Source organism: Vidua chalybeata, chromosome 3 (assembly GCF_026979565.1).
Source record: "Vidua chalybeata isolate OUT-0048 chromosome 3, bVidCha1 merged haplotype, whole genome shotgun sequence".
Classification (NCBI taxonomy): domain Eukaryota; kingdom Metazoa; phylum Chordata; class Aves; order Passeriformes; family Viduidae; genus Vidua; species Vidua chalybeata.
Window position 1 is genome coordinate 89,657,058 of NC_071532.1, and position 14,407 is coordinate 89,671,464.

At 39.9% G+C, this 14,407-nt stretch overlaps 2 protein-coding genes across 3 annotated transcripts in view; both read right to left on the bottom strand.

The window, feature by feature from the left end:
* The window catches only part of TINAG (tubulointerstitial nephritis antigen), a 35,032-nt gene extending 32,818 nt beyond the window's left edge, over positions 1 to 2,214 (bottom strand). The window contains exons 1-2 of the mRNA XM_053938579.1: positions 1,768 to 2,214; positions 586 to 649 (exon numbers count right to left, since the gene is read on the bottom strand). Coding sequence (XP_053794554.1) covers positions 586 to 649; positions 1,768 to 2,137 — 434 coding nt within the window. The 5' untranslated portion in view covers positions 2,138 to 2,214. The remainder of the gene's footprint in view (positions 1 to 585; positions 650 to 1,767) is intronic.
* A 10,381-nt stretch (positions 2,215 to 12,595) lies between these two features.
* Positions 12,596 to 14,407, bottom strand: part of MLIP (muscular LMNA interacting protein) — a 103,677-nt gene continuing 101,865 nt past the window's right edge. For both annotated transcript variants that reach the window (XM_053938475.1, XM_053938476.1), the window contains one exon: positions 12,596 to 12,890. The gene's annotated coding sequence lies outside the window, so the exon portion shown is untranslated. The remainder of the gene's footprint in view (positions 12,891 to 14,407) is intronic.

Sequence of the window (14,407 nt, forward strand, 5' to 3'; positions counted from 1 at the left end):
CTATAACTATAACTATAACTATAACTATAACTATAACTATAACTATAACTGTAACTGTAACTGTAACTATAACTATGACTATAACTATAACTATAGCTATAACTATAACTATAACTAACTAAAACTATAACTATAACTAACTATAACTATATCCTTTCCTTACAGGTTAATATAAGTTCTCATAACCCATTAGAAAAAAAAAAAAAAAAGAACAAGAGGGAAGGAGTCTATTAAGTTTAATGATATGTGTTATGTTTGTTAGATCTGCATTCAGGACAATGCCCAGGTCTAGACTGAAACCATTTCAATTCAGGTTTGACTGAGCAGGAACAGAATTAGGCCAGTGAGGAAGAGATTTGAATAGTCTAATATTCATATCTTGATTAGAAATTCCAGTTTCCCTCTTGCTGTTCTTCTAAGTTGACTGTAATCTACCTCCACAAAACCTTAATACTTAGCACTACTTTTGCAGCCATTTTGATTTGATTACATGTTTAATATGAATTTAAAGATGCTCTCTACCTTAATTCCTGTTTCATGACATATGCTAGATAAAATTCAATTTGCTGTTCTCTGAAACATTACCAGGAATTGCAGTTGTCTTTAATTATTGTTCCATCTCCGTAATATCGGCCATCTTTATAACAACCTGCCAACATAACATATAGATGTGTGAAAATAAAATAATTCTTCAAGTGAATTACTGAAAACTCTTGCTACTATTGTATTAATTGGTTTTATGCAGTATGCTTGAAAGTCAGCAATACAGTTCAATTATTTAGTTGAAAGTCAGCAATACAGTTCCAGTTTCTTCCAAGTACTGAAGGCAGTTTAATGTATTTTATTTTTTTAGAAAATATATTATCATTCATAGTAAATAAATTCAGCATCAGATTCAAAACACCCACTGAAGAATTACTATTTTACACCTAAGAGCACAGGCTCCTGAAGAGCTTGTGTTCTGTGTGCTGAACTGCAAGCAGCAAGGTTATTGCAAAGAGACAGTTAATTTTAAAAAGTCATAGTAGTCTTTTGTTAATTTTAGGCTTTTGAAATGTTGGTACATTCTCTACATCTTTGGCCAGATTTGGTGTACTGGTAGTAAGAAGCTACATAGTCTTAAAATCGCAATACGAAATTTTCTTCACCATCAGAGATTTGGCCAAGGAAGGGCCAGATGGTTGAATTTTTTTTTTTTTCAATCTTTAGTACTAACTAGTAAGAAACTAAAATACGCCACAAATCCTTGTTCTAAGCACATCCCTTCACCTACTCCTTGTTCTAAGCACATCCCTTCATTTAGTCCTGCACCTGAGCTATCGCCAGAAAAAGTGTCCCACATGAAACCTATGCTAAATCAAAAGCATTGCAGAACATCTCAGGCCACTATCATTCAGGACAACCTTCAGTTTCGTTGATGATTTGTTTGTACTAATAGACACATATATTTAGAGCTTGCTGTTCATCTCATATTAATCTGTGAAACCCTACTGAAATTTTTGAGTTTACACTAATTTTGGCCCAATGAGGTTATTTAAGAAGTTTTAAATAAAACAGAGGTTCTGTCCAAGAGAAATATAATCAAATCAGTGTTGATTGTCCTAATGTCCTAGAGACAAAGAAATAACAACAAGTATAATTCTCACCCCAGTTTCATCCTCAGTGTCTTTGTCCACTATGTTTTTAGGCACATTTTCAGGATTCTATTTCTATGTATATTTTCACTGTGATGCACTAAAGCCAACTGAGCATTTTCTCTCTACTTACCCCCTGCTGGAGGCGGCCAAGGCTCCTCTGACCTGGTGGGCTCCGCGGGGTGGTTGCAGACATCCCAGTAGTCAGTACAGCAGTCTACAGGCCCAGGAGAGCCTGAGGTGCAGTACTGATCACAGTAACATATAGCTGCTCTGGAGACAATGGTAAAGCTGCAGTCATCATCTCTTCCTGTGCAACAGCCTCGTATCCTGCAGGAACTCCCCTGATACAGACTCCTTTTAATCCTGTTCCACTTAGCAGAACCGCTGTCTTGTACAGAGTAAAGTCCTTCAGGGAAATTTCTTCTAGATTTAAGGCGTTTTGCCATTGAAACTTCACTGGCAATGCAATATAAGAGCAGTATCTGAATTTTGAGCTTCATTTTTGTGCCTCTAGAAGCTTTTTTTGAGGCTTTTTGTCTTTCACTTTCTCAGCAAATGTTCATTTACTCTAGATGTAGTACCTCCAGTTAGCAATCAGAAAGAAATCTGAACAGAAAGCTGCAGACTACAGTTTTCCAGGAAGGCTCTGCATGTGTTAATTATTAATCAGATATGTTGTAAAGTGATTTATTTATCCAAGATACAGAGGTAATGGAAACAGACTATGTATTCATCATTATGAAACTTTGGTGTGATCTCTTACAAGTGAGAAAGTTTATAGCAAAGCTTCAGCATATACAAAATATACATGATCCAGTATTTTAGTTCTGTACTTCAGACTTCTAAAATCAAAACAATGTGAGGAATGAGTACCTGGTGTCAAAGGAAGCTCTCTTTCTTTTTGTGTACCTATAAACAGCATGTTCTTCACATGATTAGAAAACCTTTAACATTTAGATTGTATCTCATCTAAATTTTCCTATCTGATAAGCAGGGTGACATCACTGCAGTAAACTTATCCTGCATCCCCCATTTCAATTTTATTTCCAGTGATCTTTCTTAGACTTACTTATATGCTTCACTTTTTTCACTTCTTTTACTATGGACAAATTCAGAAAAAAAATCAGGTGATATTCAGTATAAACCATTACTCAAAGGTATCCTTTTAAAGTTTGCATTTCTGTAGTCAAAATGAGTTTGGCAGTCATTCTAATTAACATAATAAATACCAACAATAAATATCAAGTGCTTATTCCTATGTAAAAAGTAAATGGCTGTATTTATATATTCACCAAAAAAAAAAAAAAACCTGAAAAAAAAGCATATATCAAGGTGTCATGGTTTGACACTGGCGCAATGCCAGCGCCCGCATGAAAATGCACCTTCCCCAAATAAATGCTGTGAGAGGCAATCAGGAACAGAATAGAGCAGTCCCAAGCTCAGAAATAAAGGAGAAAGAACTTTATTAAGCTATTACTATGATAAAAGACACACACTAAATCCAGAATGAAAACCTTCCAAAACGTTCCTCCTCCCCCCACCCAAACTCCAACAAACCACAGTGAGACACAACTTGGACCCTCAGTCAAGTCATCACCCTTCAGATAATCAATACTCAGTCCTCAAGGGAGAGAGGAGCCTCTCTTGCACCATAGACCCCCAGGAAGCACAGTTGTCACCTCTTGTGTTTCCATGTCACACATGGCATTGCCCGGAGAAAATCTGCCAGTGTGACACTCTCCTTTCCATGTCACAGTGCTCTCACCACCGTGCATGGACAGACTGCTCATAGGGCTCCTTTAAGGATGCTTTGCCAAAGACCAAAAGAAACAACAGTTCTGTTTTTTCATATTGGGACCACAGTCCCCAAGCTTTAATTTCTCAGGAAAGGGTTAAAAATCTTGGACTCCCCAGATGGCTGAAATCTTGGCCCAGAACTCCAACTCCCAAGGCTGGGCACCATCCCCCCCTTCTCCTTCTCCTTTGCTGGCAAATTCCAGGTGCCGTTAGGCTCTCTGTCTCTTTCCCTCTGGGTGGGGGGAACAAAGGCATCTCTGTTTCTCTCCACCCTTCCGTCCACAGGGGGCTGGCCCAGTTCCAGTCCCTTCACACCCTGGGCCTACCTCTTCCAGGCCGCATGGCTTCCCCTCTCCCACCCAGCCATGGCTGGGCAGGGGAGAGTCTGCACTCTCCGATGACCGGAACCAAAGAGAGCGTCCCCCGGGGAGTTCTTGCTTTTAACCCCCTAAAGCAAGTGCTACATGCTCACAATGGTAGAAGACACCACGGGATGGTTGGAAACCTACCCTGTGTCTCATGCTACAGCCCATAACACCATCCTGGGCCTTGAAAAGCAGGTCTTTTGGAGGCATGGTACCCCTGAGAGGATTAAATCAGACAATGGGACTCATTTCAAGAACAGCCTTATCAACAACTGGGCTAGGGAACATGGCATTGAGTGGGTGCACCATATCTGCTACCATGCATCAGCTGCAGGCAAGGTAGAGAGGTACAATGGACTGTTAAAAACCACCTTGAAAGCATTGGGTGGGGGATCTTTCAAAAACTGGGAGCAGCATTTAGCAAAAGCCACCTGGTTAGCTAACACCCGAGGTTCCACCAATCGAGCAGGTCCTGCCCAGTCTGAGTCCCTGAATATAGTAGATGGAGATAAAGTCCCAGTGGCACATATCAGAGGTTTGTTAGGGAAGACAGTGTGGATCAATTCTGCCTCGAGTACAAACAAACCCATTTGTGGGATTGTCTTTGCTCAGAGACCAGGTTGTACATGGTGGATAATGCAGAAAGATGGAAGAACACGATGTGTACCTCAGGGAGATCTGATTGTGGGGTGAGGCTCATATGCAAATATCACTGTTTGCTGGATGTTACTGCCATTGTTTGTACATTAAACCACACAGACATGAGACAGAAGGAAATGTGTAGGTGTCAAAGGTTTGAGCAAGTGATATAGAAGGAAATGTGTCTGAGTAAGTGAAAGATGGAAGTTTTTACCTAATGAAGTTTTTACATGATGTTTGGTAGTATGTTGACAATATGGAGATAAGGGGTGGAATGTCCTAGGGTGACATTATGGCGCTTGTATCCCCAGTCGTGTGTTCTGTTTATGCTTGATGTTATGTTTTGTGCCTTCAGGACTGGCTCCAAAAAGTAAAGGTTTGTTTTGTCTTGTTATCAGCTGGCTCACCTCCCACCACGGTCAGTGTCTAGGAGAGAGACTAGGGCTTGCTGGTTTTGCTTGCTTGCTTGCTGGCTTGCTTGCTTCACTTTGCTCTCACTCCTGCTTTTTGCTTTTGCCCTTGCTTTTGCTTGTTAGTTAGTTTAGCTAGGCAGTCCAATTTTTTTCCCTGGACTGTTTTCTTTCCCTTTCCTGAATTCCATCTGAACCTGCTCCGGACTGGGACCTGGGAAACACCAAGAAACACCGAGAGTCTGCACTCTCTGATGACCGGAACCAAAGAGAGTGTCACCCTGGGAGTTCTCTGCTTTTAAACCCCTGTGTTCTCAGAGGCCTGTCCATGCCTTCAGTGGTCACTCCAAGTGCCAATATCCAAACCTGATCACTGATCGGTTTGACCCCAACTTCCTGAGAAAATTCACTTCCGTGTCAAACCACGACAGTCCACACCTTGCCTCTGAGAACACACATTTCTAAAATTATTATCAAAATTACATTCAACACACTTTTACATAAAACAATAACCTACACTAAACCTCTACCTCTGGATTTTCACCATCAATCTACCTTATAACCTGCTACATGCTTTGCTCTTATTCCTTTTTGATCCCATCTCACAGTTTTCATCTTATCATCTTATCATCTTATCACTTGCCCAGAATTGGTTTCCCAGTCAGGGAACCAAAAATGTCATGATTTGATGCTGGCGCAATGCCAGTGCCCCCATGAAAATGCACCTTCCCCAAATAAATGCTGTGAGATGCAATCAGGAACAGAGCAGAGCAGGCCCAAGCTTAGAAATAAAGGAGAAAGAACCGGCAAATCTGAACAAATTTAAGTCTCCACAGCTGAACAAGCAGAGGTAAAAACCAGTCATCCTTCTGTCTCCATTTCTTAGTAAGTGAGAAGAACCTGGAGAAGTTGATGGTAGGTTGTTTTCTAGGGAATTAAGGGGATTTTTCCCTTTGTGACTTCAGCTGGACTGCTTGGGAAGGCACAGCATCAAAGGGCAGCTACTTTGGAAAGCACAGCCAGTGTGGAAGCATTGCCATGAATGGTAGAGATATTAAGAGGCAAAACATGTGTATGTTTATATATTTTGGCTTGTAATCCAAATACTGAAATCTTCAATACAATTTCTTGCCAGCAGTGCTTTTATTGGACCTGCCTCCTACACTGTCCTTGTCACAACTAAGGAGCTGCAGATGAGAGAAAATTACCTCTGACCACACAATTTTATTTTTCTCTCTTGCAGGCAATCTTTTGTGCGAAAGATAACAGAAAGGCCAAGGTCTGCAACAGGCAATTACTGTCCATCACATTAAAGGTACATAAATCTTAACCTTCAAATGTGCTCTGCATTTTTGTTTGTTTGTTTTTGTTTTGTTCCTAGTAGAAAAATTTGGACAACCTTAATTCTGTCACTGATTGCAATGATGCAACAAATATAAGGGAGATGAGAAAGGATATGTTCATGGAAAAAGTGAAGTGCTCTCTGGAAATTATAATTCATTGCTTTTCCTTACGTCTGTGCAGTTCTGTCAGCTCCAAGAAAATGACCTCTGATTTGCACTGACATTAGAAAAATTCAAATCTCCTTTATACAAATCTTGAGAAATACTTTTGTCTAGTTATCTCCTTGCTCTGGAAGCATAAGAAAGAATATGTGGTAAATGTCTGTCAGATTAAATGAACAAGCATATCTCTTTTTAACTTTAAAGACCTGCTGATGATAAACCAGAGGCAAGGAATTTGCTTGGAAATTATTTCAGCTCATTTACACAGGAGTTAGATTTCTTTTAAAGGAACACAAAAATCAACTTGTGTTCTAAGCACCTTTCTTTTGCAACAAAGTTGATATAACCCATTTTTCCCACTTGATGGTTTCTGTTCAAACCTTAAAAAACTCCACAAAACTATTCCATTGTGCTTCATCAAATAGATTTTTTTTTTTTTAGTATTTTGCTCTGTAAGTCAAGCAGCTCTGTGTTCACTGTATGGAACCATGCACTGAATTATCTGTAATAATTTAGAAACAGCTGGACGTGATCCTTTTTCTCTGTTGAAGATTAGCTTGTTCCAAGCATAACAGCTGTCCTAAGATTTTTAGTTGGGGTCCTAATAGTGGTTCTAGTTGGCACAGTTAAGTGCAAAAATGTTTGTCTAGTTCATCTTTCAGCAGTTCTTGATGTTTACGTTTGAGCTTCAGAAAACACCACACATTTGGCAGAAATTCAAATATTAATAGCACTGAATGATTAATGGAGTAACAAATAATAATAAAAAAAGATGTTAAAATGTCCAAGAATCTCTTTAAAGCTGCAACAGGGTTATTTCACAGCCTTTCTTTCAAAAGCCATCCTACTCTGTCTGACTGAGCCTACTGGGCATCATAAAAATCTCATCACCTTCAGAGAAGGGTAGGATAGCAGTGGCTGGAAAGACTCCTGGTGCTGAAGGTGACTCCCAGGATGACAGCTGAACCCACCCCATCAGACAACCATGACACCTTCCCTTCTCCTGGCTGCCACAAGCAGACTGGAGTCAAGCCTTGTGCAGAGGGAATTGCAGTACTATGACCTTATGCCAGGAAAATGAAGGGACACTCAGCCAGTTAAGGAAGAAATCACAATGCCAGACCCTCATTTGCCAGGAGGCACAACTCAATGCATCAGAGAATCCATGTAATTGCTTATCTCCAGTTTAAACTTTGCAATGATACCATCCATCCCCTTCATTGAATTCAAATGGAAATTTAGCTGGTGACTCCTAGCCCAGAATGCATCATGGATTTCTAGTGGCCACAATACTTTATGCTTACTACTCATTTTTATTAATGGTTACAATGCAGTGAAAGTTTTCTAGGCAACATTACTTCAACAAAAGTATTATCCCACAATGTATTGTCTCTACCTTGTACTAATGGCAGAATAGGATTCATCCTCCCAAATTGTGAATGACTAGCTCCTAGACGTGTTTATGCAGAGACAAGTTGTGTGTTAAAGTGATTTTCTCACTGTTGATTCAGTCTTTGTATGTTTTCAGCAGACATAGGAATGGGGGGGGGGCCTTCACCCTGTTTGGCAAGAGCCTGGCAGCTCTCTGCTGTGGGTTGTTGGTGTGGTAGCAAGAAGTGCCACTTCTAATTCAAAAATTCAGGGCTGCCTATCTCAAGTCTTATGATGTTAATCCAAGTTACATGTAACTCAGAATAATGGTCACTTATGTGACAAATTTCATCAGATGTCTGAGTCCTGTACAGTGTGATTTGTTATTCACAGTCTCTGACACCAGTTCTTCAAATTCATCAGACATTTGAATCAACAGATTTAGGGCCAGAGGTAGAGGAAGAGCAACTGACCCTAATTGTGCATGCCAAAGAAATCCCATTCCTCACACACAGAGATGCACACACACGAATGCCCAAGAGTTCAGAGTCAACAACTGCAGGTAAAAGGAAATTACTTTATAGGTGTTACAAATACATATTACATGGTTTACTACTACTACTACTGCTATTATTATTATTATTATTATGTTGTTGTTGTTGTTGTTGTTGTTGTTGTTATAGCCTCACAGCCGTTTCGTGCTCTACCCACCACAGTAATGGACCATGTATATTTCTTGTGCCAGCTGCATCCCTTGGTCAGGCCTGAGGAAGCAGGTGCCATCTCATTCTTCTTGCCAGCCATGCTCTTGCGCTGTGTCAAGGCCAGCCCACTCCAGGCTCACTGCAGTGAAGCCTGTGAAGAGTGGGGAACCCTGTGCATGAACCAGCACATTGTCCATGTAGTCATAAAATTGCAGGCGCTCTCCTAAATGGTGTTTCACTAGGACCTACAGAACAGGTAGCAGAAGTCATTGTGGCTCATACCTGAATAGGATCCTCTCAAGAAACACAATCAGGTGCAGAAATTTTGGCCTCCCAATATAGGATGGACCACATGCCATTTTCATTATGCCATCAGTGCAGACTGTTTTAGTGGTGTGTTGCAACTGGGTTCATTGTGTCCAGGGAGGGCGCAGCTGCCCGCCAGGCATGGGAATAAATGAGACAGGTAACATATTAACCTGTGCATGGCTACATTTAGCTTCAGAGAGGTGATGTTTACTGTGAATTTGCCAGTCCCAAACTCAACCAGTCAGAGATGAAAGAGACAAGCATTATACTGTATTTCATTGACAGTATGAGCTCTCAGAAAGTATTATGCTGGTGTTGCAAGGTGTTGAGTTGCGTTCTTTGGTTTGTTCCTATTCTTTTTGGTTTGTGGTTTCGCCCTCAGTTGACTCCCCCTCCCCAAAGTCAATCTTATCCCCATTCCTCCCATTCCGCTGGAACATTCTCTGTCAGTTCTCAAATCCCCTCCCCAGAACCTTGTCTGTCATCCAGTCGTCCATCCCTTTTCTCTAGAAGCTTCTGGGAGAGGCGTGGAGTGGTTGGATGAGGGCCAGGAGCCCCTCCCATTAAGCCTTGTGAAAAGCTGCCTTAACTGTCAGTTATTTCCCAGTCCCCTCCCTTTTGTTCCCTATTGGTGAATGGTTGAACTTCTCCCTTGTTACCACCCCTGAATAAAAGATGTTGCTCTGATTGTCTCGGAGTCTCTCTGGAGTTATATCTCCTGAGGCTGGGAGCTCCTTGTAGCAACCAATAAAGCATTGGACTAAATGCCCTCTGGAGCGTCCACTCCTTTCCTTCACCATCGTCGACAGCGTCCTCCCGGGGAAAGGGCTAACACCCTTAGCTGCCCTCCTGCACTTCCAAGCGCGGAAGAATGTCCCCCACAGTCTGCAGTGTCGGAGCTAGCAGGGAAGGCAGAGCAGCTGCCCAGTGGAAGTTCTGCACATATTGGTGTTCATCTCAGTTGTCTGCTCGTATCTGATCCCACCAGTGAATGTCAGAATCATAGGATCATTAATTTTGGAAAAGACGTTTAAGATCACTGAGTCTATCGCTGTGTTCTCCACTAAACCATGTATCCAAATGCTACATCCACACACCTATTGAACAGTACCTGGCATGGTGAATCCATGCTAACTTCAGCAGCCTATTTCAATGCTTGACCATCCTTTGAGTGAAAAAATGTTTTCCTAACACCAAATCTAAACCTCCTCTGGTACAAACTGAGGCCATTCTTATCCTATCATTTGCTATGTGGAAGAAGAGACTGATCACCCACCTGGCCACAAACTCCTTTCAGGTATTCATAAAGAGTGATAAGGTCTCCCCGGAGCCTCCTTTTCTCCAGCCTAAACACCCCCAGCTCACTTAGCTGCTTCTAGTAAGACCGTATCATAATTCTTTTAACAGGCTGATCCTCAGTGTGCCTAGCTGCCACTTTCTGATTCTCTACTTTCAATGATTTTTTTATACTTTAAGGTACAGATTTTTTTCATTTTGTATCCCTGAGTTGCTACTCTTACCATGCTAACAAAATCCTTCTCTCTGTGCTTTTACTTTTCTCATTTTGCATAGCTTTAGCTTGTGAACTCCACGAGATTTAAGCAGTTTTCTCATTAAAACTGAGTCCAGACCACAGATCTGTGCCATACCAAACCAGGTTTTGGATGCCAGCCAGTTGAACCCTGGGACCAAGGGCTGTCCTTATTCTGATGCAGCATCTAGATTTTCTCAAGTATGTCACTGTCCAAATACACCTATTGTGTTGGACATATTTCCCTTCTGACCACTTGGGCCAACTTTAATAAATCATTTTATGATAGCTTGAGTTGTAGCAGATACCAACAAAAGAAGCATCACAAGCATGCTCAGAGGGGGGTGAACGTGGCATGTCAGACTGCAAGAGAAGTTGAGGCCAAAAGGGGATCATAAACCCTCGCTAAAGATATGCAGCCATTGTGATCTTGATGGGAATGGGTATTCTACCAGAAAATCATTACTAAAATCAGGGTAAAGGCATCAGAACCTGGACTCAATATATTACACTATTGAATAAGCAGCATCTATTAGTCTTCTAGAACTAGAGAAAAAACAATCACTTGTCATGTTATTTTGCTGTTTATAATGTCTCCTTAAAGATTTTTTTCTTAATATTTTTTCCATTGGTTTCCTAGGACAGAATTTCTAGAAAGTAATTGCCAATATAATCCTATTTTTCATTCATAGATGGAAGCTTTTTGAACAGAGAGGGAAACTCTTTCTTAAAGTGCACACAGATGAACAAAATCACAAACCCAGAGGTAAACAAAAGGATTTCTCCTTTGTCCTTCCTCTAATCCCAGTAGCTCTTTCTCTTGCTTGTGTTTCTCTCACCTACGGGCTTCAGTCTATCTCATGGGTTAATGTAAACTTAAACGCAAGCCATGTGAACAATTGTCTCAGCTAGACATGCTAGAATGGATTTGGGCTCCACTAAAATGAAACTCAAGAGGAAAAGAAATTGGGGGTTGGAACAAATTCAGAACAAAACAACTGCCTTGACAAAAATGAGCAGGAAAGCAGACTAATGCTTTTGAGAATCACACCGATCACAAGGCTTTAAATATTAATTTTTCCCATTTCAGTGCTTTACTGAAACCAAGAAATACTATTGTGTCCTTAGTGGGTAGATCTATTACATCTTCTACAGTACTTTTAACACATATATAGTTATAGATGTTTTTGTATGTATTAATTTTTATTTCTTTTTAAAATTTTTCTATATTTTTTGTTTTATTTGTATGTGTGGATTTCTGTCCCCACAAACTCTTGAACTCACTGAAATGCTTTTTCAGTTTTTTCCATCACCTGGTTAATAGGTATGCCATTCACAAGATCTTCACAAGTTAACTTCTGTTATTTTTCTATTGGGAAAGAAACTAAGAGAAAAAAACACCACCCTTAAATGTGTAGCAATCTTTCCACAATACTCTTAAAAAGGTATATATTACTTATAGAGAGAAAGACTCACTGATTGCTGACCTTTTCTTCTGTTTTCACAGCTTACAACAGAGTCCAACAGCTTAAAAGCAGGCTGGATCAAAGTTCCACCAACTCCAACAGGGCAAAAGGCTGAGTAGCCTGTGGACTATTCCACTTAAGGTGGCTTTAATGTTTTTCCTTATGGCAGTATTTCATAACATAGTTCATCACATTAATTTTAATGAAAACATCAGGGATTCTCATTAAATTATCAGTCTTTATCACAATTCATCATGAGATAAAATGCTCCTGCACTCTGGGACAGAGCTGTGATGCAAAGGTCCTGAGCGTGTTGCCAGCGTCACCTGAGGGGTGACTTGTGGTTCAAAGGACCAAGACACTGGGGAGAACTCATGCAAGCATAGACAACCAGCTTCCCTGCATTTTCATAATGCATTTTGAAAGCAACATTTTTAAGATCCAGGCCTGTACAACATCATGTGGAAGCAGCACAAGATCAAAAACCCAGCAGCATAAACTGGAAAGTGGTGTTTCTTCCTGGTGTGCCAGGAGTGACAACAGTAATTCTGCCTGCACTCAGCAACTGGCAGGGTCAAAGGGGCTATGAATATTGCATGGCAGGGGGAAATCACTGTGCATGGTCACTGCTGACTGCTGTGGGTGCTGACACCAACGTGAATAATCCCTGGACTACTTCACAAAATACAAGTGTCTTTGTGGTGGCAAAATGTGACCAAGTTTAAGCACACAGGAGCATTCCTTTGCCAGCAATGCTGGCATTTGTTCTCAGCTATTTGAAACCCATGGAGCCAGATTTACAGGAGTAAAAAACAAGAATCACAAAAAAACACTTTGCAACAAAAATACAGCTTTATTTTATTTTAACATTTATATTATTTCTAAAGAAAATGCGCTGTGTTATATTGGGCATCTCTTAAATCAGCAAGCACTTCAAGAAATGGCATATTCATGTGTGTATTTCTGGGGTTAATTATGCTAGTACATAAGATTATTTCTTGAAAGAATATTTGATTGTTATTACTGCTTTGCAACTAGCATACCTGAAGCAATATTTTTTTAAATGACGCTTTAAATAAGACTGGTGCTGTGGATTCTTTCTAAATATAGAAACAGGCTTCAAAATTCAGTTTTAGCTCTTGATCCTAATTTGAGGCTGCAAAAGAAGGATTTTTGCATGAACACAATTTGTCAAAAATACAGATTAGTAAGATGCATAACACACACCGAGATCACTTAGTTTTCCTAATTTATACAACCTGGTGATCTGGCTAACAAATAGAATTCATAGTTGCACAGAAAAAAAAAAAAAAAAACCCAACCTAAAAGATATATTCAGCCACCTCCTTTGTCCTATAGTTGTGGGAGAAGATGAAAGCTGGCAGATCAGATTTATCTTGTGAGAAACTTGCCTGTCTTTGCAGCAGCCTGAGGCAAACTGCTTTTAGGACTTAAATTTTCACAAAGCTGTAACTGTTCAAATTCAAACTAAATCTCTCTCCCTGAAATTTAGACCCATTTCTTTTTCTCCTACTCATAGGAAAGATGGAAAAGTGACTAATATCCCTTTATAATAGTCAATTATGAAGAGAGAAACTGCTGTGCCTCTACTCTGTCCTTATTTCTTATCTTCTGTGTGAAGACACTGAAGCCTTTACATCTTTTCTAAATCTCCCATTTGTTTCCCACATCCTGTGCCACTGATTTTGCACTAATAGTGAAAAAAAACAATTATCTTAATCATATTATAAGCATTCCTTTCAACATCCCTGAAAGCATTACCTATTCTACCCAGACTCAGTTTTTCCTCCCCTATAATCCTCAGGTTCTCACCTGCAATATTATTGACATTCTTTTTCTGTCTGAACCCTTCATATTTCTTTGTAATTTTTTTCAATCAATTGTATCTTATTTATTTCAAGCCATTCTTTTAATGTAAGTGATTTTTTCTGAATTAAAATCCTGGCTTCCATGCTGCTTGCAAATACTCCCAAGTGGGCATTATCTGTAAATTGGGTAATCCTATTGTCCATGTCATTGAGAAAGTAATTAATAGCAAAGTTTTATAGTGCTAAAACTATAAGACAGCATTCTGGAAGTCACTGAGATGTTCTCCCACTCAGGCAGCAAATAACTCTTCTCAGAGTCCTGCTTTCCAATCAAGTACCGATCTAGCTTATGTGAATTTAATTTAGTCCATATCTGCTTTGCTTGCTTAGGGATGTCATGTGAGACTACATTGAAGATACACTGTATAAAACACATCCTTGTATCTGCTTTGCTGTCACAGAAGGAAATGAGATCAACTTGATAGGATTTGTTTCTGACGTGTCCCTGTGCAAATAATCTTATCTTCTTACCATTCTCTAGATGCCCACAAATGTGTTGTTTAATACTTTGTTCCAGTGTCTTGGAAATGCTGTTAGGACTGAATTTTCTGTGATTCTTTAGATTTTCCTTTCCTCTTTTGCTTAGATAGAACATTGTGTTTACTATTCTCCAGTTTTCTGGGAACTTGCTCATCCTGCTAATCACTAGTGTTTGAGAAACTGCTTAGGTTAAGTATTTTAAGGGTAAATTTCATTAGGCTGTTCCATCCTGAATACTCCTATTTACCTCAGTATTCCTTCAGGTGTTATTTGCCATTTCTCTTATTCTTAATAATAATGGAAA